Source organism: Pavona decussata, unplaced genomic scaffold (assembly GCF_977016875.1).
Source record: "Pavona decussata unplaced genomic scaffold, jaPavDecu1.1 SCAFFOLD_201, whole genome shotgun sequence".
In the NCBI taxonomy this organism is placed as follows: domain Eukaryota; kingdom Metazoa; phylum Cnidaria; class Anthozoa; order Scleractinia; family Agariciidae; genus Pavona; species Pavona decussata.
This window is the reverse complement of record NW_028145609.1, coordinates 484,410-510,719: the sequence shown is the minus strand read 5'-3', so window position 1 is coordinate 510,719 and position 26,310 is coordinate 484,410. Positions and strand designations below refer to the sequence as shown.

Genomic DNA, 26,310 nt, shown 5'->3' with positions numbered 1-26,310 from the left:
TGGGTTCGATTCCCGTTGGGGACTCGCTACTTCCTGTTTCTGAGTAAGGTCTTGACATTTAGAATTGCTAGGTCTGGATAGCACAGAACTGAACCAATATAAAATACGTCCTGCACAGTCCCAAATGATTGTTCCATAGAAATCAAATAAATTATGCTAATGCCAGCAAACAGGTTGATGTACCGATCGACACCACGACATTTGCGGAGGAGTGGGCTTCTGGATAAATCAACTATTTAAATACAGAAAATATTCTTTCTGTCTTTTCATTAAGGAAGTATATTATCCTTGCTGTTTTAAGATGCAACATTAATCGAAAGTCTAACTTATTTTTGTGGTAACATCTGGGCCTTGTTAGAAAGGCTTTTTCAATGTACCTTAGGAAAACAAACAAGTAAACTTTTAAATACACGCATACACACAAGACATTCCTTTTTCAAGGGAAATAACTACATGTGTCGTATAATAGCCCTTAACAAGCGCGTGACATGCACAATATACCGGTTGTATGCGAGCGTGAAGACTTTTTTGCCATATTTGAAGGGAAGGCCCCCAGGAAACCATTCGCCTTCATAAAAACAGTAACTGTGAACGTTAGAATAGAATTTGTACAAGCAAGCTGGTGGAAAATCTCGTGATTGGTTACTATAGTGGTCCGTGAGTAATCGTAAAATTACTTTAACTTATATTCAAATTAATGAAATTCACCTACAAAAGTATAGTCATACCCTATTCTACCTTCAAGAACTACTATAAAATCAAAAGGGATCATGATGAAATGGTAATATAAGCTACCGAAGTACTGTGAATCTAGAAATCTGGAATTCGATGGGTGGAACTGTGACTTTATAAGAGTGTTGTTGCTATATTCTGTTACTATAAAAAGTATATGAAATGCAATATTAACAACTGACAGAAGTATACTTACAGAATAAGCAATTTCGTTAAGTTTGAGAATATATCTTCAGGCAAAGTTTGTATTTGGTTCCAAGCAATGTTTCTGTAAAACAGAAAAACGTTTAAGGAGGCTCTAGGCTTTTAGGTGTCTGAGCGCGCGTACACGCCAGCTAAGGAGCACACGTCAGCTGAATGAATAAAACCAATAAATAACTAATTTTGTGAGTGCTATCACGTTAAAAGGTGGACACGCTTTTCAAACCCTAAATTGTTTTACTTCAAATTATCTTTGTTGAATCATTTACTATTGAGGACAATAAAAGGTGTCTCGGAATCTATAACGTAACGTGTATAAAGGTGGACAGACATACAATGCAAGTAACGATGAAAGGTTGGAGAATATTCTTGAAGAGAGGTTGCGTATTTCATTTGAATACAAATATCTGCAAGGAAATAAGATTGTTTAGTGTTATAGCACATTTGAATGCGATTACATTGAAAACATAACGTGTTTGATAATAAATTAGGGACATTTTCTTGAACGCTTGAAAACATTTCCATGGGAGAAATAATAATAATAATAATAATAATAATAATAATAATAATAATAATAATAATAATAATAATAATAATAAGACCACATGTTTGTGAAAAACTTACTACAACCTAACACTAAAACTCACAATACAAGTGCGTTCAACCTCATGCCGTCATGTTTAAATTACCGTTTAATTCCTGAAACTTGCAATGGTCAACGAATGACGGTAAATCAGAGATATTTAACTATTATTCTCTGAAACTGAGGTGAATTGGTGGCATAAAGCCATTATTCATTCAGATTGAAAATACTAATTGCTTTTCTATATCTAAAACGCCAACAGAAAAATCCATCACAACAATAGAAAAACAATCCAAGAACATGTCAGGCCCTTTTCAAATTCCTACTAGGAAAACTTACAATGTTTGGTTTTTCAACAGATTTTGGCCACCGTAAAGAGATTCGAGTGCCAATGTGATTTGGTTTGATTTGTGTTTCCCGCATACGTACTACATATTATAATTATCCAAATAGAATGCATTCCTAAAGCCAGATCTTCCCTTTTAACCTAATAGGTAGATTTTTACCTTGAATCGTGTAATTTCTGATAAAAAACGATTTAGAGAAACATTTCATCAAGAAAATTAACTATAATAAAACAGCATGACGTTTCGACGACTTCATATCGTCATTGTCAAATGAGTAAAATGGAAATAACGGAAAGGCATATTTATAGGTATTGAAAGTGAGAAAAATTTGAATGTTTGGTCCATGAAATGCTGTAGATCACATTTCTCACTTTCAATACCTATAAATATGCCTTTCTATTATTTCCATTTTACTCATTTGACAATGACGATATGAATTATTCGAAACATCATGCTGTTTTATTATCGTTAATTTTCTTGATGAAATCATGTAATTGCTCTCCACTGAGGTGGGCCCACCTCAACGGTTGGCATAGGGAATTAAAGGCTTCCACCACATTTTCGCCCTGAAAAACTATTCCCGGAAGGCCCATATCTCATATCCACCGTCACCTTGACTACCACTTTTCCAATATGCTTTTCCTGGTGTGGTATTGGGTATCACAGTCTATTAGCTAACTTTCTAATTGTTAATACTTACAAATGCTTCAGTTGAGATAAGTTTGAAAACAGGTTTTCAGGGAGCTGCTGTAGTTTGTTGTTCCCAAGGAATCTGCCAAAGAAAGAAACTTTCAATTCACCCTGGATTTACTGATAGAAATTAACAAACGTACACAGGAAACACGGTATCGTAAGAGCTGCTACTGAATATGAAGAAGTGAAAGCTCCGATTCATAGGCCATCAAGTTAGGATCATGTTTTATATAATGTACGGTGTAAAACTCGCGTTTTGATTGGTGTAGTGGAGTTTGTGATTAGAGTATAGACGCACGAAAGACGTCTACGAGTGCCGGGTGTGACCGGCGTCAGTGTACGTGATCAGAGTCTAGAGTCCAGCCAAAGTGACTGGTCAACAAAGTTTGGCAAACTGTTTTGGCCAGTAGCGCAGAAACAAAGGCAAATTTTTCCAATTTTCGCCAGGAAGTAAAACTTTCCGATGAAAAAGTGGGCAAAGACCGTTGCAAGTAACCTCAGTCAGGTAAAATAAGGATGGAACTTTGTTGTGATGCACGTTTAAAGGGAAGAAATATTTGTCTAATTATGTCGCCCATAGACATCCGATAATGGCGAACAATCCCTCACAAATCGCAGTAAAGCGACTGACATCGAAGAGGTATTTCTTCCCCCCCTTCCCCCACCACCACAACTACGACGTTTCGTCATCGTCTCTTCTAAGGATGAAAATTTTAGAGACACTCAGACCTGAGATGTATCAGAGCGAAGTATATTTCGGGGAGCTCTATTGAAACAACTTAAACTTTTTAAGACAAGTTAGTAGTTTCATTCGATACTTTTGTATGGTAGCCAATGCTAAGTGCTGCTATAGTCTACCATGGAAATTCAATCTTCAAATATAACAACAGTAATAGCAATGTTAACTGTTAGATATAAGCTCACGTACAAAAGTGTCAAGCTTGATAGGTGTGAAAATGTATCCACCGACAACTGCTTAATGCCATTGCTGCTGATGTCCCTGTGAAGGAAAAAAAGAGTTTAACTTGTTTGGGGCTCTAATAGTTTACGCAGTTCTTGCCTGATTAAAAATACGTTAAAGGTGTTAAGTTGGTTACTTTAGTATTGGAACAACGCTTTCAGGAATATAGTGTGCAAATTAAGATATGAAACTTAATGTAGGAGGACTCTATCTTCAGTGTCGACGCAGTAAATAATGCCGGTCTCTGAGTTGTAAAATTTTTGTTTGAAATATTCCTGAATTCGTTGGTGACCTTGCGATGTTAAGCTCCTACTGTAGCCGATTTTTGTTATTGTAGCAAAATCACTCAGAAAGCGGTTACTGCTCATTTCAGTAACATGGGAACTCTGAGCTTTAAGACTCAGGTAACCGCCACATTTTTGACTGCTATCCCTCATTGCGTTAAACCTGTCAGAAAGCAACAAAGTCAGGAATTTTACATTGTTTACTGTGATTGGTGGATTTCGAAGCTGACTTTATTGGTTTCTGTCAGTCAGTGTATGCTGCAATTTTATTATATCTCTCAGTTAGTACGCGCGGTGTGATAGGTCAATTTTTCAACTTCAACTAGGGTGCGCTTCTTTTGGGAGAATCCAAAAACGGATTTGTTATCTCAGATCATTCGGATCATGGTGCATAAAAGGTATGGACGAATCCTTGTCCAGAGTGGATTGATCGGTTCCTTTGATGAACCATGGTCCGAATGATCTGAGATCACAAATCCGTTTTTGGATTTTTCCAAAAAAACCAGCACCCTTAGTTTTCTTTCCCGCGCGCCCGATTAACCGCAGAGATATAATATATATCTTACTAACTTCGTTTTCGCGGTCCGTACTGTGAGTTACGGATAATCATTTTTTCCCGTTGATTCATGACCCGCGGAAAATCTCTATCCGTAACTTACAGTCCGGACTCGGTTAGTAACTGACAATAGTGAAAAACGCAAATTACTTGTCGGATTTTGAATTTCAGAGTTGAAAGCTGCGTTAAAGGGTTGGATATTGTAAAATTAGTTCTTGTGTAATTTTCACTTTGAAGTTCTAGCAAAATAATACTGAAGTCAATGGCCTGAACGTTCTAGAAGCTCATACATTTTCAAGACGTTTGAACGTTTGTGACATAAGACCAGGGAATCTATGGTTTGCAATTAGCAATTATTCAAATAAAATTGTTCACGTACAATCTCGTCAACTTTGAAGAGTTTGAAAATATCCCTGATGATAAATTTTGAATTTTATTCCTGTAGAGGTACCTGTAAATGGAAGAAAATTTCTGGTTAATTATAGGCTATAGGAGAAATGCAGTTCAACTAAATTAAGATTAACTTCCAGTAGGTAAGATTACTGACACTCATAGGACAAGGAGATCTTGAATGTTAATTTATTGTGGCAAACGAGTCCTTGGGCAAAAGCCCATTTTACAGTTGTGTGCTTAGTGTCCTGGCCTAGCATTGGACCCGAGGTTGGGGGTGACCTGGTTTTGATACAAACTTCACTGCTTTTCATATGTAGATCATGCTGTTCTTATGCTAACTAGTTTGCAGTTACATATGAAAAACAGTGAGGTTTGTATCCAAACAAGGTCATCTCCAGCGTTGCTTCCAATCCAAGGCCATTTCACAAAGGACATGACTCCTAACCATAATCCTCCATATAGTCACCTTTACCTTACCATGAATTATATGCCGTAAAATGGCCTATTCGTTCTCTGCGAACGTTGAACATGCCTGGTCATGCAATGTGTCCCATTATATTCATGACACAGTAGGACATAACTAAAATTAATTTTAAGAGATGTTCTCTTCCCAAGAGTGAGGATATATGTGTATGAGATTACTTTTCGTGATCTGCAGCCTTCAGATCAGGTCTTCATCCCCACTTCATCCCCGACGTAAAACACCCGCTTTGGAAAAATACCCAGGAGGTGTGGGCGGAGGCATTGTGAATTTGGTTTAAACTGAATTGTTAACGACATGGAAAATTTTGGCTTCTAGAGGTCAGATTTAAGTTGTGTAATTTTTGTATAACTATTTAGTCCAATAAAATGTAATTGTAGTATGTTCTCTTATAATCATGAGAAGGGCCTACTCGTTGGTGAAACAAGTAAAAAAGGATAAGAGTAAACAAAACATACAATTCCTCCAGCGTTGGCAACACATGAAATATGTTCGGCGGTAAACTACAGATCTCGTTTGAGCTCAATTTCCTGCAAAAAATAGTAATAAAAACGTTTATTAACTTCCGCGTAACAAATCCTGGGCATTCGTGTACCTTGGAAAAGTTTTCAACAAACACCCAAAACATATGGTCACGAAGATAATAACAACAACAAAACTTCATTGACACACGGTAGAAATATTACTATTTACAAACTCTATTTACTTGTTTACATATTGCCGTGTGGGAGACCGATAAAGAAAACCCCACACATGGAATTTGCTGACCTTAGATACATTGGGAGGCTATTAGCACTATACGTTCTTGGGTCTGGTACAAACAATTTTCTCCCGGCTTTGCACCAAAGATAGTAAGGCGATATTTTGGCGATCTTATTGACGCATTTGTACTTCATAATTGTCTTCTGTTTCGCTTTCCTGACAGCTAACGTGTCCCAGCCAAGTGAGTAAAGAAGATCTTCAATAATTCGTGTCATAATTTGATCTATTAATGACCTCAACACGATTTTGTTGTTTTTGAAGTTTGTCACCAAGCGGTGGAGTCAGTCAATCCCAAAAACACTGCAGAGATGACGAATGTACATGGGAGAGTACGTCACATAGGAAATTTTCGATGTTCTCTCTTCCTCGATTTATGAAACCAAAGTTCTACTCAGACTGCCTGGTTGTCGTCCCTTGCAGCAGTGCATATTATTTTAAAATAATAATCTGTTAACATGCTATTTATGCCGCCTAATGCACTTATACCTTACTTATATAAGACATTAGGTTATCTAGAATATACTTCTGGATGAAAACGAATAGTGGTGGACAAATACCACTACACAAGATTGTCTGACGCATATGCTACCAGCACCAAACTGTAAAGTCTGCTACTAATGAGCTTTATAATGATTTTATTAATAAGAATTAGATTTCTAGGAAACATTCGTCACGACCAAGGAAGAGAATTCTAAAATATGAGTTTCTAAAAGCTCGAGGAAAGGATTAGAGTCAAGCAGCAACACTTTATCATATCAGGAGAAAAAGCAGGTGATAAAATAATATTAAGAACGGTGCCTACTATTGTTACTGCGCATAAGTTCTGCTCATCTCGTGATAGTCGGGTTTCCTATGGATGGTGGCTACTAATACAGGGATATTTTTGGGCGGTTTAAAACTATTCAGGCAAAGCGGAACTAAGCAAGTTCTTTTGGTATCTAAAAAGAAAATTGGGAGTGACCATACATTTTTCAAAGATAACAAAGCTTTAAGTTGCAAAAAATGCCATACATTACTTTGTATTTTACTGCTTCTTAGACTGAACTGTTGCTTAATTTTCTTCAAAAAATACGTGGTTACCCCAAATTTTCTTTTGGAATTTCCATAGCCCTTGCTAAGATCTGCTTCCCTGCATGGTCATAAATCGCCAAAAAATACGGCATTAGTAGGCACCGTCCTTAAAAGCAGACACCCCTATCGATACTCCGACTGCTTCTTTTGAGAAACTCCCATCCCTTTGGGGTGGCTGTCTGAATAAAAGCAATGTATGCATACAACTCAGCCTGCAATTACTCTTCTGGGTTCCCATCGTTCTACCTAACAGTTGGTAGAACTCCAGGATTTCTCAGACGCAAGAATATGTCAAGAAATGAAGGGAGCGATGAAAGAAGCTTACGAAACGGCGTCCCTCGTCTCGTCTTTTTATCACAAATTTGGAATGAGGTCATTTCTCAGTAGTAGGCTATGCTTGCAAAGAGCAATAACAGTAAATATAGCAATCGTATACTAAGCGTACGTACAAAAGCTTCAAGGTGGACAACTGTGAAAATATCTCTTCAGGTAAACGTTGAATTTTATTCTTGTCGAGATACCTGTAAGAGAAAACATATGTACCCATTTGGAACTTAAAATATTTTACTGCGATTTAATAATAAGTAGAGGAGTTGGGTGGTCACTGTCGTGTTTAGAAAGATGGTTGTGAAACGTTATGAAACTGAAGGGTGGCGAGGATTGTAGTTTTCCTACTCTTAACCAGTTGGAAACTATTATTGGGCATACATTTTCAATTCAGGTTAGCCCTAAATACAGGCAACAAATATGAGGTTTTGGTATTTTAGAGATTACACCATCTGTGTCATTTTGTGAATTTTAATCAATCAATCAAAGAATTGCAAATTCACATGAAAAAAAAATCGTGAGTGTGCCTCATACGCTGTAGGAGTTTTGGCGCTACTTTGTGGATGATGGAAACTGTTGTAAACTTTTCAACAATAGTGAAAATGTTCTTGGCAAATCTATGTAAAAGAAATGACGCTATCGTTATAAAATGGCCCTTGTGTAAAGAGTAGCAAAGAAAAACGTAAACAGACGTACAGCTTCTTCAACTGCGTTAGGTTAAAAAATATTCCTGGCGGTAAACTATGGATTCTGTTTCCAGACAACGACCTGTAAAAATAAAACAAGAATACGCGTGTTAAAATACTAAAAACTGAAAACATACTATCCACCATAACAAATATAAAATCTCACGAAAGTCCGAACAAAGGAGGATCTCAACTTTAAGATATTAATTACTATCAGTTGATTTCCATCATTAACTATAATCTTACTTTTACCTACCAAGTTTCCTACTCTTATCCTGTCGGATTCTATTCTTAGGCACACATTAATCACTTAAAGCTGTTGAGTCAATCAATCTCAGACAACACTGCAGAGTTGAAGTATGTGCATGGGAGAGTAGGTCACTTAGAATATTTTTGATGCTCTCCCCCTCGATTTATGTAACCAATGTTCTCAGAGTGCCTCGGTTGCAATCCCTCGCAGCAGCGCATGTAAATTTAAAGCAATAATCTGTTGTCATGCTATTTATGCCGTCTAATACATCACTTATGTTGGCATTGTGAATTTGGCCCTGAATTCGCTTTTAGCGCCATGGAAACTTCTGGCTCCTAGAGTCCGTCTTTAAGTTGTTTAATTTTTGTATAAATATTTAGTCCAATAAAATGTAATTGTAGTATCTTCTCTTATAATCATAAGAAGGACCTACTCGTTCGTAAAAACAGGTAGAAAAGGATAAGAGTAAACAAACATACAATTCCTCCAGCGTTGGCAACACATGAAATATGTTCGGCGGTAAACTACCCATCTCGTTTGAGCTCACATTCCTGCAAAAAAAAATAAAATAATAATAATAATAATAATAATAATAATAATAATAATAATAATAATAATAATAACAATAATAATAATAATAATAATAAAAACGTTTATTAAATATATACTCCGAGTGCTTCTTGAGCTCACATCCCGTTGGGGTGGTTGTCTTAATAAAAGCAATGTGTTCATACAACTCGACTTGCAATTGCTCTTCTGGGTTCAAACCGTTCTACCCAGCAGTTGGTGGAACTTCAGGATTTCTCATCGACATCATGTTTAGCGTTTCAGACCCAAGAAGTATATCAACATATCATGAACAACTGTGTCAGGAAATGAAGAGGAGCGATGAAAGAAGCTTACGAAAAGGCGTCTCTCGTCTCGTCATTTTATCACAAATTTGGAATGAGGTCATTTGTCAATTGTAGGCTATGCTTGCAAACAGCAATAACAGTAAATATTGCAATCGTATAGTAAGCATACGTACAAAATCTTCAAGGTGGACAACTGTGAAAATATCTTTTCAGGTAATTGTTGAATTTTATTCTTGTCGAGATACTTGTAAGAGAAAACATATGCAGCCCATTTGGAACTTAAAATCTTTTACAACGATTTAACAATAGGTAGAGGAGTTGGGTGGTCACTGTCGTGTTTGGAAAGTCGGTGGTGAAACGTTATGCAACTGAAGCGAGTAAGTGTGGCGAGGATTGTAGTTTTCCTACTCTTATCCAGTTGCAATCTATTATTGGGCATACATTTTCAATTCAGGTTAACCTTAAATCCAGGCAACCAGTATGAGGTAGTGGCATTTTAGAGATTATGAACATCAGGTGAAGCTTTGCACTAAAGTTTTTCTCTTAATTTCTTATCCTGTACACCATCTGTGTCGTTTTACATCAAATAAAGAATTACAATTCACGTGAAAAACCAAAAAAAATCGCGAGTGTGCCTCATACACTGTGCAATTTTTGATGTTACTTTTGGATGATGAAACTGTTGTAGACTTTTCTACAATAGTGAAAATGTTCTTGGCAAATCTATGTAAAAGAAATGACGCTATCGTTATAAAATGGCCCTTGTGTAAAGAGTAGCAAAGAAAAACGTAAACAGACGTACAGCTTCTTCAACTTCGTTAGGTTGAAAAATATTCCTGGCGGTAAACTATGGATTCTGTTTCCAGACAACGACCTGTAAAAATAAAACAAGAATACGCGTGTTAAAATATTAAAAACTGATAACATACTATCCACCATAACAAGTATAAAATCTCACGAAAGTCCGAACAAAGGAGGATCTCAACTTTAAGATATTAATTACTATCAGTTGATTTCCATCATTAACTATCTTACTTTTACCTACCAAGTTTCCTACTCTTATCCCGTTGGAAACTATTCTTAGGCACACATTAATCACTTAAAGCTGTTGAGTCAATCAATCTCAGACAACACTGCAGAGTTGAAGGATGTACATGGGAGAGTAGGTCACTTAGAACATTTTTGATGCTCTCCCCCTCGATCTATGAAACCAATGTTCTCAGACTGCCTCGTTTGCAATCCCTCGCAGCAGCGCATGTTAATTTAAAGCAATAATCTGTTATCATGCTATTTATGCCGTCTAAGGCATCACTTATGTTGGCATTGTGAATTTGGCCCTGAAATCGCTTTTAACGACATGGAAACTTCTGGCTCCTCCAGTCCATCTTTAGGTTGTTTAATTTTTGTATAAATATTTAGTCCAATAAAACGTAATTGTAGAAGTTTCTCTTATAATCATAAGAAGGACCTAGTTGTTCGTAAAAACAGGTAAAAAAGGATAAGAGTAAACAAACATACAATTCCTCCAGTGTTGGCAACACGTGAAATATGTTCGGCGGTAAACTACGGATCTCGTTTAAGCTCAATTTCCTGCAAAAAAAAATAATAATAATAATTGAAAAAAACCGTTTATTAAATATATACTCCGAGTGGTTCTTGAGCTCACATCCCGTTGGGGTGGTTGTCTTAATAAAAGCAATGTCTGCATACAACTCGACTCGCGATTACTCTTCTGGGTTCCCACCGTTGTACCTAACAGTTGGTAGAACTCCAGGATTTCTCATCGACATCATGTTCAGCGTTTCAGACCCAAGAAGTATATTCAACATATCATGAATCACTGTGTCAGGAAATGAAGAGGACCGATGAAAGAAGCTTACGAAAAGGCCTCTCTGGTCTCGTCATTTGGAATGAGGTCATTTTTCAATTGTAGGCTATGCTTGCAAACAGCAATAACAGTAAATATGGCAATCTTATACTAAGCATATGTACAAAATCTTTAAGGTGTGCAACTGAGAAAATATCTTTTCAGGTAATTGTTGCATTTTATTCTTGTCGAGATACCTGTAAGAGAAAACATATGCAGCCCATTTGGAACTTAAAATCTTTTACAACAATTTAATAAGTAGAGGAGTTAGGTGGTCACTGTCGTGTTTGGAAAGTCGGTGCTGAAACGTTATGCAACTGAAGGGAGCAAGTATGGCGAGGATTGTAGTTTTCCTACTCTTATCCAGTTGGAAACTATTATTGGACATACATTTTCAATTCAGGTTAATCTTAAATCCAGGCAACCAGTATGAGGTAGTGGCATTTTAGAGATTATGAACATGAGGTAAAGCTTTGCACTAAAGTTTTATCTTAATTTCTTATCCTGTACACCATCTGTGTCGTTTTGAATAAAATAAAGAATCGCAATTCACGTGAAAAACCAAAAAAAAAAAAAAAAATTGCGAGTGTGCCTCATACACTGTGCGATTTTTTATGTTACTTTGTGGATGATTGAAACTGTTGTAGGTTTTTCCACAGTAGTGAAAATGTTCTTGGCAAAACTATGTAAAAGAAATGACGCTATCGTTGTAAAATGGCCCTTGTGTAATAAAAAGAGTAGCAAAGAAAAACGTAAACAGACGTACAGCTCCTTCAACTGCTTTAGGTTACCAAATATTCCTGGTGGTAAACTATGGATTTTGTTTTCGGACAGCGACCTGTCAAAATAAAACAAGAATACGCGTGTTAAAATATTAAAAAACTGAAACCATACTATCCATCAAAACAAGTATAACATCTCGCGAAAGTTCGAATAAAGGAAGATCTCAACTTTGAGATATTAATTACTATCAGTTAATTTCCATCATTAACTATCTTACTTTTACCTACCGAGTTTCCTACCCTTATCGAGTTGGAAGAGTTGAAAGGTACGTAGAAGAGTTGAATATTGTAAAATTAGTTCTTATGTGCTTTTCACTTTAAAGTTTTAGCAACGTTTTAGCAAAGCAATACTGAGGTCGATGGCCTGAACGTTCTAAAGGTTAACTTTTAAGACGTTTTGACCTTTATGACCAGGGAATCCATGGTTAACTATTGCAATTATCAGTTATTCAAATCAAATTGTTCACGTACAATTTCTTCAACTTTGAAGAGTTTGAAAATATCCCTGATGATAAATTTTGGATTTTATTCTTGTTGAGGTACCTGTAGATGGAAGAAAATTTGAGGTTAATAACAGGCTACAGGAGAAATGCAGTTCAACTAAATTAAGATTAAGTTACAGTAGGTAAGATTACTGACACATATAGGGACAAAGGGATCTTGAATGTTAATTTATCGTGGTAAACGAAGTTTTTGTCTTTTTTGTTAAGCGAACGGTCCTTGAGCAATAGCCTATTTTACAGTTGAGTGCTTAGTGTCCTGGCCTAGCATTGGACGCGAGGTTGGGGGTGGCCTGGTTCTAATACAAACTTCACTGCTTTTCATATGTAGATCATGATGTTCTTATGCTAACCAGTTTGTAGTTACACATGAAGAACAGTGAGGTTTGTGTCAACACAAGGTCACCCCCAGCCTCGCTTTCTACTGTAAAAATACCTATTCGTGTTCTGCAAACGTTGAACATGCTTGGTCATGAAAAGTGTCCCATTATAATCCTGTCACAGTAGGACGTCACCAAATTTGATTTTACCAGATCTTCTCTTTCGAAGAGTGAGGATATATGTGTATGAAATTACTTTTCGTGATCTGTAGACGAAGGTCTTCAGATTAGGTCTTCATCCCCACTCCAAACGATCTCTAGGTCACGACTAAAAAAAACCCGCTTTGGAAAAATACCCAACGGGGGCTGGGAGGGGGGGGGGGGGGGGCATGGTGAATTTAGCTCTGAAATCGCTTTTAACGACATGGAAAATTCTGGCTCCTCGAGTCCATCTTTAAGTTGTTTAATTTTTGTATAAATATTAAGTCCAATAAAAAGTAATTATAGTAGCTTCTCTTAATCATGAGAAGGGCCTACTCGTTCGTAAAAACAGGTAAAAAAGGATAAGAGTAAACAAACATACAATTTCTCCAGCGTTGGCAACACATGAAATATGTTCGGCGGTAAACTACAGATCTCGTTTAAGCTCAAATTCCTGCAAAAAAAATAAATAAATAAATAAAAAAACGTTTATTAAATATATACTCCGAGTGCTTCTTGAGCTCACATCCCGTTGGGGTGGCTGCCTGAATAAAAACAATGTATGCATACAACTCGACTTGCAATTACTCTTCTGGGTTCAAACCGTTCTACCTAGCAGTTGGTAGAACTCCAGGATTTCTCATCGACGTCATGTTTAGCCTTTCAGACCCAAGAAGTATATTCAAAATATCATGAACGTGTCAGGAAATGAAGAGGAGCGATCAACGAAGCTTACGAAAAGACGCCCCTCGTCTCGTCATTTTATCACAAAATTAGACTGTTCACAGCCCCCCTATTTTTCCGTGGGATTCTCGAGACCGGTACGCTTCGGTATAAACGAGCGCGATCTGGGGAGAGTGTCTAAACTACCGAGGGGAGGGGAGCAGAGTTGGGAGGCGGCGGGAAAAATAGGGAGACTGTAACAGCTTCTCACTGTCTCGTGTTCGAGGGGCGTGCCGAAACTTTGCCGCCTCGACTAATTGAATCAACTAAAAAATATGCTCCCCAGAGATAAACATGTCAAATTGAAGGAAATACGATAGTCCTTGTTACAGTACAGTTTCTGTACCATTTTGAAACAAAGTACAGTTGTGAAATAAAATAAAGTTGCGAAAGTCTTTCGAGTGAGGATAGGCATGAAAATAAAGTACAGTACATCAGCTATTTGCAAAGTGAATTTCAATAGTTATACAAGCGGAACACATAGAGTGAAGCTTACAGCGAAACCTCTTTAGATACATGCCGCATTTGTAACATTTATTTTCAAATATCAGTCGGCGATTTCGGGAAGCAAAACAAGTACATTTCCACATAAAATTTGTTTAAGATCCCGAAAAGAGCTGGAGTTGCTAGCATTCCTCTAGCCAATCTTTGAAAAGCACGTCTTGGAGTTGAAGTTGATCCACAAGATGGGAAATCTTCACGTGTTTGCAATAGCGCTTGCGACGAAAGCCACGATCAGCAACGTTTCAACCGCTTTGTGTGTGTTGTTTCGCCCCAGAGAATTGTTAAAAAAAAGTCGCCCCTACAGTTCGCCATCAACTTCAAAGCAGTCGAAAGAGACGGAAAACTGCAGTCTGCCGCCTGCCAAGCGTCCGCTGATTTTCAACCGTCCTGAACCAGTTCCGTCCACCGTATCGACCCGTACCGAGACGCGAATTTTACACAGAACGTTTTGTTGGAAGATGCGAGCGGCGATGAGGATGTTTGTTTACCAATAAACCTCCAATTCCAAGCCGACGAGACAAAAGATAATAATCAAAACACGATCTTCACAACATTACACGCCAGCCCTATCCACTTTTAGAACTGGCGGTGAAAGATACGTCAGTCATGCTGTCAACGCTTCAGAACTACTATTGTCTAATTGACCAATGAGGTGTTGCGGTTGCTGGTGCAACGGACCTTTGGAACGCGAGACAGTGAGAAGCTGTTACGGTCCCTCTATTTTTTCGCTTCCCCTCCCCCACTATACTAACACCCACTCCCGCTCCCCTCGGTAGTTTAGACACTCTCCCCAGATCGCGCTCGCTTATATAAAAAAAAGATGGCGGCGGTTCCATCGAAGCCTACCGGTCTCGAAAATCCCACGGAAAAATAGGAGGGCTGCGAACAGTCTATCACAAAATTGGAATGAGGTCATTTGTCAATTGTAGGCTATGCTTGAAAACAGCAATAACAGTAAATATGGCAATCGTATACTAAGCATACGTACAAACTCTTCAAGGTTGACAACTGTGAAAATATCTCTGCAGGTAATTGTTGAATTTTATTATTGTCGAGATACCTGTAAGAGAAAACACATGCAGCCCATTTGGAACTTAAAATCTTTTACAATGATTTAATAATAAGTAGAAGAGTTGGGTGGTCACTGTCGTGTTTGGAAAGTCGGTGGTGAAACGTTATGCAACTGAAGGGAGCAAGTGTGGCGAGGATTGTAGTTCAAGTTCCTACTCTAATCCAGTTGAAAACTATTATTGGGCATACATTTTCAATTCAGGTTAACCTTAAATCCAGGCAACCAGTATGAGGTAGTGGCATTTTAGAGATTATGAACATCAGGTAAAGCTTTGCACTTTTAAAGTTTCATCTTAATTTCTTATCCTGTACACCATCTGTGTCGTTTTACATCAAATAAAGAATCGCAATTCACGTGAAAAACCAAAAAAAATCGCGAATGTGCCTCATACACTGTGCGATTTTTGATGTTACTTTGTGGATGATGGAAACTGTTGTAGACTATTCTACAATAGTGAAAATGTTCTTGGCAAATCTATGTAAACGAAATGACGCTGTCGTTGTAAAATGGCCCTTGTGTAAGGAAAAGGGTAGCAGAGAAAAACGTAAACAGACGTACAGCTCCTTCAACTGCGTTAGGTTACCAAATATTCCTGGTGGTAAACTATGGATTTTGTTTTCAGACAACGACCTGTAAAAGTAAAACAAGAATACGCGTGTTAAAATATTAAAAACTGAAACTAAACTATCCATCACAACAAGTGTAACATCTCGCGAAAGTCCGAATAAAAGAAGATCTCAACTTTGAGATATTAATTACTATCAGTTGATTTCCATCATTAACTATCTCACTTTTACCTACCAAGTTTCCTTCTCTTATCGAGTTGGAAGAGTTGAAAGGTACGTTAAAGAGTTGGATATTGTAAAGTTAGTACTTATGTGCTTTTCACTTTAAAGTTTTAGCAAACTTTAAGAAAACAAAGCTGACCAGGGAATCTATGGTTAACAATTGCAATTATCAATTATTCAAATCAAATCATTCACGTACAATTTCTTTAACTTTGAAGAGTTTGAAAAAATCCCTAATGATAAATTTTGGATTTTATTCTTGTTGAGGTACCTGTAAATGGAAGAAAATTTGAGGTTAATTTATAGGCTATAGGAGAAATGCAGTTCAATTAAATTAGGATTAATATATTAAGTTACAGTAGGTAAGATTACTAACATTTATAGCGACAAAGGGATCTTGAATGTTAATTTATCGTGGTAAACGAGGTTTTTGTCTTTTTTGTTAAGCGAACGGTCCTTGAGCAATAGCCCATTTTACAGTTGAGTGCTTACTGTCCTGGCTTAGCATTGGACTCGTGGTTGAGGGTGACCTGGTTTTGATACAAACTTCACTGCTTTAATTTTCATATGTAGATCATGATGTTCTTATGCTAACTAGTTTGTAGTTACACACGAAAAGCAGTGCGGTTTGTGTCAACACAAGGTCACCCCCAGCCTCGCTTTCTACTGTAAAAAGGCCTATTCGTGTTCTGCGAACGTTGAACATGCTTGGTCATGCAAAGTGTCCCATTATAATCCTGACACAGTAGGACGTCACTAAATTTGATTTTACCAGATGTTCTCTTTCGAAGAGTGAGGATATATGTGTATGAGATTACTTTTCGTGATCTGTAGACAAAGGTCTTCAGATAAGGTCTTCATCCCCACTCCGAATGATCTCTAGGTCACGACTAAAAAAACCCGCTTTGGAAAAATACCCAACGGGGGTTGGGGGGGGGGGGGGGGAGGGGGCGGCATCGTGAATTTAGCTCTGAAATCGCTTTTAACGACATGGAAAATTCTGGCTCCTCGAGTCCATCTTTAAGTTGTTTAATTTTTGTATAAATATTAACTCCAATGAAATGTAATTGTAGTATGTTCTCTTATAATCATGAGAAGGACCTACTCGTTCGTAAAAACAGGTAAAAAAGGATAAGAGTAAACAAACATACAATTTCTCCAGCGTTGGCAACACATGAAATATGTTCGGCGGTAAACTACTGATCTCGTTTAAGCTCAATTTCCTGCAAAAGAAAACAAATAATAAAAACGTTTATTAAATATATACTCCGAGTGCTTCTTGAACTCACATCCCGTTGGGGTGGTTGTCTTAATAAAAGCAGTGTACGCATACAACTCGACTTGCAATTTCTCTTCTCGGTTCCAACCGTTCTACCTAGTAGTTGGTAGAACTCCAGGATTTCTCACCGACATCATGTTTAGCCTTTCAGACCCAAGAAGTATATTCAACTTATCATGAATATGTCAGGAAATGAAGAGGAGCGATGAAAGAAGATTACGAAACGGCGTCTCTCGTCCCGTAATTTTATCACAAATTTGGAATAAAGTCATTTCTCAATTGTAGGCTATGCTTGCAAACAACAATAACAGTAAATATGGCAATCGTATACTAAGCATACGTACAAAATCTTCAAGGTGGACAACTGTGAAAATATCTCTTCAGGTAAATGTTGAATTTCATTCTTGTCGAGATACCTGTAAGAGAAAACATACATGTATGCAACCCATTTGGAACTTAAAATCTTTTACAACGATTTAATAATAAGTAGAGGAGTTGGCTGGTCGCTCTTGAGTTTGAAAAGTTGGTGGTGAAATATTATGAAACTGAAGCGAGCAAGTGTGGCGAGGATTGTAGTTTTCCCACTTTTATCTAGTTGGAAACTATTATTGGGTATACATTTTCAATTCAGATCAGCCCTAAATCCAGGCAACCAATATGAGGTTGTGGTATTTTAGGATTATGGACAGTAAACTATTAAAAACGCGAACATAAGTTCTCAAACTCATTAATAATTCATGCAGTCAAAAGCCAATAAATGACCTCCATTTCGGTCAGGTGGATGAATCTTGATACCCCAATGAAACACCAGATGAAACACCACCAGGTTTTCATCTGAGATGAAACATGTTTTTCATCTGAGATCAAACATTTGCATTTTAATGAGATTAATTTCTTATTGTTTCATTTGAGAAGACATGTCAAAAACTCGGGCTTCGTGCTTTATCACGGGTTCCAAATACCTCGAAACAGATGAAAGCACTCGGCCTGCGGCCTCGTGCTTTCATCTGTTTCTCAGTATTTGGAACCCGTGATAAAGCACTCGCCCTCGTTTTTGACATATTACGTAAAGCATTGCTCTAAAATTTCATCTTAATTTCTTATCCTGTACACCATCTGTATCATTTGGTGAATTTTAATGCATCAAATAAAGAATTGCAATTTAAAAAAAATTGCGTGTGTGCCTCATACCCTGAAGGATTTTTTGTGCTACTTTGTGGATGATGGAAACTGTTGTAGACTTTTCAACAATAGTGAAAATGTTCTTGGCAAAACTATGTAAAAGAAATGACGCTATCGTTGTGAAATGGCCCTTGTGTAATAAAAAGGGTAGCAAAGAAAAACGTAAACAGACTTACAGCTCCTTCAACTGCCTTAAGTTAGAAAATATTCCTGGCGGTAAACTATGGATTCTGTTTTTAGACAAGGACCTGTAAAAATAAAACAAGAATACGCGTGTTAAAATATTAAAAACTGAAACCATACTATCCACCATGACAAATATAAAATCTCACCAAAGTCCGAAATTTTCTTTTAAAATTTCAATGGAGCGCGACACACCCTAATAGTAAGGATTTTATCTTGTCACCTATTCTTGGTTATCGTTTAAATAACATCTTTAAGATTTTTCAGTTGTGATTGAATGTATTCTTCAAAGTAAAGGAAATTCATCATGTGTCGTACAAATTGCACCAAAGTGCCACGGCGGACCGTATTGTGAACTTATTCATTTACTCAACACGAAAAATAACAACAACATAAACACTGACTCAGTAAAATCACTTACAAAATCGTCAGATTCGTTAGGTGTAAAAACATCTCAGCTGTTAAATTCTGAATTTTGTTTTTGGATAAAAACCTGTAAAGGGAAGAAGAGTTTAAAACAAAAGTCTCACGATCATTCATTCATACTAAAGAATAAGAGGTGTTGGGTGGTTCCCGTCGACTAAATCTGTGACCAGCACTTTTTAAAAAAAGCAACGGTCTGTGTCATTTCGTGCACGAAATATAAATGTATTACACGCAAGTACGATAATTTAAGGAACATGGAATAACGTTAGATTTAGTCTTGAGGAATACGGTGATTTAACCTGATTCTGAGAATGATATATTATGCCAGAAAGTGACACAGGCATACTCGGAAATAAGAAATCCGAGTGCTCCTATCAGGAGTCGAACCTAAGACCTTCCGATTACTAGTTCGGATGCTCTACCACTGAGCTACAGGAGACTCGCGGGAGCTAAGGTCATTAAACTAGGTTCATGAGACAAATATCATTCATTAATACATCAAACTATTAAAAACTGGAACATCAGGTTCATTTAATTTCTTATCCTGCACACCATCTGTATCATTTCATGAATTTTAATGCATGAAATAGAAAATTGCAATTTACATGGGAAAAAAATCGCGAGTGTGCCTCATACGCTGTAGAATTTTTGGTGATACTTTGTGGTTTATGGAAACTGTCGTAGACTTTTCAACAATAGTGAAAATGTTCTTGGCAAAACTATGTAAAAGAAATGACGCTATCGTTGTGAAATGGCCCTTGTGTAATAAAAATGGTAGCAAAGAAAAACGTAAACAGACGTACAGCTCCTTCAACTGCCTTAAGTTAGAAAATATTCCTGGCGGTAAACTATGGATTCTGTTTTTAGACAACGACCTGTAAAAATAAAACAAGAATACGCGTGTTAAAACATTAAAAACTGAAAACATACTATCCATCATGACAAATATGAAATCTCACGAAAGTCCGAATAAAAGAAGATCTCAACTTTAAGACATTAATTACTATCAGTTGATTTCCATTATTAACTATCTTACTTTTACCGAAACAATACTTGTAGTAGAAATGCGTTGACAAATAACTAAGCAAAGATAATAATAATAATAATAATAATAATAATAATAATAATAATAATAATAATAATAATAATAATAAAGCAAAGAAAGTTAAATGTGAAGTAGATAAGTGTCTTTTAACACATTGTATAGTAGTATTGATCGATCGTTATGTATTTTTTTATAATGTAAAGTGGTTAGGTGTCCCCAATTAGCGTATATTGTAGTACGCCAGGAGCTATGACACATTAATAAACTTTTATTTAATTTCATTTCAAATGAAGAAATACGGACAACCTTTAGTGATACCCCTTCACATCAAGGGTTTAAACTAAATTCCAGTTAACATATTCCTTTTTCTAAAGGTGTAGTTACTTCAATTCAACTTCATTACTGTAATTGAATGTGTCATGTTCTTTGTTGTAAAGAAAGCACTTTTCTGTAATATAAAACACTACAAAGGAAAGGTACAGAATAAACGTAAACAGGCGTACAATTCCTCCAAAACCGATAGGTTAACGAATATTGTAGGCGGCAGACTGCGGATTAAGTTTGTACGCAACACCCTGAAACAAAACAGAAACTGGTGTTTAGCATTCAATGGGATTTCAATGGCACTACACGAAAATAAATCATGAACATTGTACATGCGCATGCTCCCATGAAACATTCAGTCTTAAAACTAGTAGAAACAAGTTGACGATGTTCTCAACACATAGCAAGTAAGACTTTTGAGCAACTTCTGAGCAACAACGCTGCAACTTTTGAGCTACAACCAGTTTCCAACTTGAATAAAACGCAATAGCTGGGACTTGTTTCTACTAGACAAATGTCTGCAGAGTAATTGTTTGATTGATCAGCTAATTTTTACCAAAAAGTATTCCAGAAAACAAGGAGAGACATGTTTGTGTGATAATGAAAATCAGGAAGTGGAGGAAAACATTGCTCCCTTACCGATAAAACCTTCAGCGTGAGGTAATCTTTTCAACTGTTTGCGTAAACAGGTTTTGCCCAATGATGATGATGATGATGATGGTGGTGGTGGTAGTGGTGGTGGTGGTGGTGGTGGTGGTGGTGGTTGTAGCAGTGTTGGTGATGGTGATGCTGATAATGATGTAAGGGTCAAAGTTGCCCCATATAAAAGCAGCTACAATAACAATATAATATTAACTGTCTAAAGCAACTTACAATTTCTTCAGTTTTGATAGGCTTGAAAAAATGCCTGCTGGTAAGTCTTCAATTGTGTTTTCTTCGAGTTTTCTGTAAATAAAATAACCATACGCTCATTTGGGACTTTTCTTGTTGAAGACATCCGGAGTACCCTAACTGCACCTGGTGGAAAACAAATCTTTGCATCAAAGCATGGTGTACAGAGACCAAGTGTTAGGAGATGTGCACTTTCTGTAGTGTTGACAACCACATGCAGTGTGGGACTGGTGGGGCCTAAATTATAGTTTAAGGAGTACAATTAAAACCAGGTTCTAGTTTGAAAGTGGTACTATGAGCAAAACTGTGCCTTTCCATTTCACCGTTGTAAGCCCTTACTTTTGTTGCGAATTTCTGAATTAATAGGAAATGTAGTACGTTAGTCGAGATCAATAACTACCAGACGTGCTTATGCGCAGGTCGCTTGCTTAAACACTGATGTCTCGTCGTCTCTCATCTGAGGAGTGAAGGAGACTTAAATCGGTTAAAATGATGCCAGCCATGAAGCGTCATTTTGGCCGATTTCTGAGTGTTTGTGTAACCAATGGTGTTCTCGATTCCGCTAATGGTTCTGGCTTGAAGTTTCGAAAAATTTTAGGTGCCGAATGGAACATTACTTTCCCCTTAACCACAACCAACTTGAAAACATACCTGTTCCAATCACGACGGTTTTCTACCTAAATCAACCGATATTCCAAGAAATTGAGCCAGAGTTAGAATGGCCGAATAAACCGGCATTTTCCAGTTGTTCCGATTTCGGGAAAGTTGGCACAACCTCGTAAGGTGAACCAAATTTTTTTTCCCAAAATTTTATTCCGGAAAATTTCTGTCCAATTCAACTTCTCGTCCGGAATTTTTGGTTGAATGAAAAGCACACTGCGAGAAAAACAAAACTGAGAAAAGGGATTCTATAGTTTGATCCTAGTACCACGTTAACGAATACTGACATTCCGTTACGTACAAACGCTTCAGCTCTGGTGAGTTTGAAAATATCCCTGCTGGTAAATGCTGAATTTTGTTTCCGCTCAGGAACCTGAAAAAAAAAATCAACAACAAGAACGGGAGGAAGTTACTTGGAGCTTTAAATCATTCACTAAAATGTAGAATTTTTCAGATCTGAGTTTAGCAGGTGTTGGAGGGAGTTGAAAAGTTTGTGCTTTAAGAGAACGTAATCAAAATAAAAGAAAGAAACACTACATTTTGTGAGTATTTTCCACTTTTCGCTTACCGAGGTTAACTAAGGACCCATCCTTCGGTGCAGATCATAAATCTGAGTCGTTTAGTAAGCTACAATCCATGGCCCAGTTATTCAAAAGCCGATTAACGATAATCCGGGATTAAAAGTTAACTGGCCAAGGTTTTCATATCGCTCGTGAAATATCTCAGCCTACTAATCTCCCCTGCATTTAGTTTGTCTTTACTCTTGTAAGTTATCAAGTGATTCCTTGCTTTTAGCTTGATTTTGTATTTGTATCTTGTTCAATAAAATCTATTATCAATAAAAATAACCTCGCTCATTAAAAGGGTTTTAAAGGCCAATTTTAAGCTTAAGGCAAAGAAAAGTCTAACTCAAAGCCGAGGGAATTTTTTTTTTGAATGGAATAATCTTTATTGATTAGTAGCTTAGCTTAATCAGGCTTTGAACAAGTGAGCTTTGAGACGGTGTAGTTGGATCAATCCAAGACGTAATAACATAATAAGAGTATAAATATTAAGTATGACGGGAGGTGAAAATATTATGTTCTCTGATGAAAAAAAGGGAACTGGTTTGTAATAAAACATGCAGGACGGAAAAGGAATCAGTAAATGTGGACAGACGTACAATTCCTGCAGAAGTGGTAAGTTGAAAAATATTCCTGGCGGTAGACCGCGTAATTCGTTATTGTGCAAACTCCTGCAACAAAATAAAATTGCTTAGTATCTGAAGTGCTCTCGATGCAAAAACAATGAAACATTGACTACATGATAAACAAACACGGACAACCTCGTTCCCAGACCTAAAAGCGAGGATGACGTCACATTTGCTTACGCGTCACGGTAAAAGTATGTAGTATATGCATCCTATGAACGACTTTCGACAGACGCGTTCAAAACTAGTAGAAACCACTGTACAATGAGGGTAACACAAGTACGCTATTTTTGCATTAATAACCCTTGAATGGCTTCAATTTTGACATTCTACCAAGTCTTTAATGAGTGCATGACAGGACGGGGTTATGCTTGTCATTGGTGTTGTTAGTGAATTAAACGATTTCAGCTTCTTTTCTTTTTTTTTTTTTTCATTCATTGGTCGTAACCAGTGTATTTCCTAAAGACAGAAACAAGTTGTACAAATTAGTACTGAGGAGACGGATCCTAATGCTAATCCGCAGTCTATCTTTTAAATTACAACACCATCAAAAGCATCGTATAGTGGAACCTTTCGTTACGGACACCTCTCTATTACGGACAGTTCACTTGGTCCCTGCAAGAGCGAAATCCATATAAAGCTCACTTCTCTAAAACGGACACCTCTATAATACGGACACTTTTTCCTGCCCCCTTGGTGTCCGTAATAAAGAGGTTCAACTGTACATAAATTATTTTCCGCTAATAAAACAATTTATGTCAATATCTATAAGGTATGTGCTGTGTGATGCTCTCTTGTCGTGCAAAACCATGGGATGAACAGTTCAATTAATAGTATTGTGTTTACGAGGGACGTGTATCTGGCTAACGATTATATTTTCCTTTGCTTTGAGACAGGCAACATGAAATTTGGTCGTCTTTTGCTATTCTAGCCCTCTTCCCCATATCCCTGTTATTGTTATCCTAGAAAAGATGTTTGTTGTAGTCTAAGAGTGAACTAACATACAAAATTACTTCCAACAGCTTATACTCACAGAACCATCAACGAGGTGAGGTTAGCAAATATTCTTGTTGGTAGATATTCGATCTTGTTGAATGATATTTCTCTGAAAGGCAATAAGAATAGAATGAAGTTTTCACATTTTCAATCTAAAACTTTAACTCTATAACTAAGAAAGGTAGCGGTATTTTTAAAGACATCGAATTTAAGAATATGAGGAGAATCTAGATGGGGTTTACTGTTGAGTGCTATGACTGCGATCATTAAGACCGAAATTTTAATTGTTTTAACTGCTACCAGAAAAAACAGTTAAAGTTACAACGCTCGTGGACGTAAAATAAAATAAGACTAAGATTTTAGATAACCACTCTTGTAAAACTTTGTAAAAAGAGCTACTTTTCTTGGTGTCCCTAATGATTCCAATTGGTATCAAGATGTATGTAGGACCATTTGGAGTTGATTGAGGGCAAGGACGTGTAAATGTTATTAAAATGTTAGGTTTTATATAGGGGGGAGGGGGGGGGAGGTAGACGTGATTTTCGTTTGAGCGAAGCTTTCCTATTAGATGTTAAATGACCTGACAATTCAACGTTAGTTATTATTCTGTAGAACTCTCTGACGCCAAGCACTCTATCCCACACAACATGGACTACGAAGAATTTGTTGGACACTGAGAGGCTCTTCAAGCAAACGAATGAAGGCACTTGCGGATCATCAGTAAGTCAAGACAGGCTATTGCTACCTCTCGTTAAAATAACAAATTGAAAAATTCCTCGAAATAAAGCTTAAGAAGCAGTGATTAATTTTATAATAGTGTAGGCAAGATAATAAAAACATAAAAATACGAATTTCTTGAAAATGTGACAACTTAATGTTGTTGTTAGTTGCCCTTTATAAACTGCCGCCTTTCCAAACACAGTTGTTCTTAGCATGCAAAATTTAGTTGTTGTATGACAAAGGTTGTCAGATACTTACAGATACTGCAAGGTCAACAGGGAAGAGAAGGTGTCCTCGGTTAAATTTTGAAGTTCGTTTCTTGTCAATTCTCTGTTTTAAACCAAAAAGCAACACATCCATTCATCAATCCATAAAAATAAATGAATAAACAAATAAATCCCTTTTTTCCTACTTCCAACTTGATTAACGTTTATCAGTCAATTGTTGAACCATGGTCTTGGATGACAGCAGTGATCAAATCAAGATAAACAATTTGCAAACATGACAATTTCAGTATTTTGGCCAGGTAATAAGATAATGTAAGAAGAAAGGCAAAGTTTACCCATTCCGAAGGATAATTTTCAAAAACCGTAGGAGTAAAATTAGCTTTCCTTCTCAGCAAACAAGTGCATTTTACAATTTAAGTTGTCTTTTACAGTATATTACGGTGTCTCTGATCCATAAGTATCCACTACTTTTACGCATCATTTCAACTCATGGGACATTCAGTAACTGTTGAAAAGGCTTCGGGATAAGAAGCGCCGTAAATTTACCTTGAGCACACCGATATCATAGTGTAAAATATGAAAAGGATTTTGTGCAATCCCGTTTCCAGCTACTCACAGGGATTTAAGTACTGCCATATGACGAAATGTTCCTGTGGTTAGGTTCCTGATCTTGGTCTGCAAGATCCTGTTTACAATTTAGGAAACAATATAAGAATTTTAGAAAATAGCAATGTTGAATATTAATGTTTAAAATGAAAACACTATATCTGGAATTTCTTAATGGAAAATAAAAGTATTCCAAGAATAATAGGCCTTTTTACAGTTTTGTGCTTAGTGACCAGGCCTTGGATTGGAAGCAAGGCTGAGGGTGACCTTGTTTTGATACAAACCTCACTGCTTTTTCCTATGTAAATGCGAACTAATTTGCATGATCTATGTGTGAAAAGCAGTGAGCTTTGTGTGCAAACAAGGTCACCCCCAGCCTCGCTTCCAATCCAAGGTCAAGTTACTAAGCACACAACTGTAAAATGGGTTATTATGGACATAAATATTTTACAACTTATCTATTTATATGTGAGCAAGGACGATGCTTAGAGAAGAAGCAAAAAATCTCACAGCTTTGTAGCAGTTGTTGGAATGCATTTGGACAGGTCCGTAGACAAAGCTTCATTGCAGATACATTTGTTCTCAACTTGGCTGTTTGCCTGCTCTCTCTTGCATGAATTGTTACAAGCTGGAAGAGTGAATTT

At 37.0% G+C, this 26,310-nt stretch overlaps 1 protein-coding gene across 27 annotated transcripts in view; it reads right to left on the bottom strand.

Annotated features, from left to right (window-relative positions):
• The window catches only part of LOC146461173 (uncharacterized), a 49,225-nt gene that overhangs the window by 13,658 nt on the left and 9,257 nt on the right, over positions 1-26,310 (bottom strand). Inside the window, exons 5-35 of one of the 27 annotated variants that reach the window (XM_085087206.1) lie at positions 26,177-26,294; positions 25,677-25,745; positions 25,092-25,163; positions 24,151-24,222; positions 23,091-23,162; positions 22,230-22,301; positions 21,251-21,322; positions 20,557-20,628; positions 19,812-19,883; positions 19,004-19,075; positions 18,576-18,647; positions 17,562-17,633; positions 17,090-17,161; positions 16,138-16,209; positions 15,709-15,780; positions 15,067-15,138; positions 13,234-13,305; positions 12,302-12,373; positions 11,815-11,886; positions 11,174-11,245; positions 10,700-10,771; positions 9,984-10,055; positions 8,807-8,878; positions 8,088-8,159; positions 7,514-7,585; positions 5,690-5,761; positions 4,737-4,808; positions 3,485-3,556; positions 2,564-2,635; positions 1,269-1,340; positions 929-1,000 (exon numbers count right to left, since the gene is read on the bottom strand). In XM_085087206.1, coding sequence (XP_084943332.1) covers positions 929-1,000; positions 1,269-1,340; positions 2,564-2,635; positions 3,485-3,556; positions 4,737-4,808; positions 5,690-5,761; positions 7,514-7,585; positions 8,088-8,159; positions 8,807-8,878; positions 9,984-10,055; positions 10,700-10,771; positions 11,174-11,245; positions 11,815-11,886; positions 12,302-12,373; positions 13,234-13,305; positions 15,067-15,138; positions 15,709-15,780; positions 16,138-16,209; positions 17,090-17,161; positions 17,562-17,633; positions 18,576-18,647; positions 19,004-19,075; positions 19,812-19,883; positions 20,557-20,628; positions 21,251-21,322; positions 22,230-22,301; positions 23,091-23,162; positions 24,151-24,222; positions 25,092-25,163; positions 25,677-25,745; positions 26,177-26,294 — 2,275 coding nt within the window. The remainder of the gene's footprint in view (positions 1-928; positions 1,001-1,268; positions 1,341-2,563; positions 2,636-3,484; positions 3,557-4,736; positions 4,809-5,689; positions 5,762-7,513; positions 7,586-8,087; positions 8,160-8,806; positions 8,879-9,983; positions 10,056-10,699; positions 10,772-11,173; positions 11,246-11,814; positions 11,887-12,301; positions 12,374-13,233; positions 13,306-15,066; positions 15,139-15,708; positions 15,781-16,137; positions 16,210-17,089; positions 17,162-17,561; positions 17,634-18,575; positions 18,648-19,003; positions 19,076-19,811; positions 19,884-20,556; positions 20,629-21,250; positions 21,323-22,229; positions 22,302-23,090; positions 23,163-24,150; positions 24,223-25,091; positions 25,164-25,676; positions 25,746-26,176; positions 26,295-26,310) is intronic. The other 26 variants (XM_085087211.1, XM_085087207.1, XM_085087209.1 and 23 more) reach the window with 26 other exon arrangements.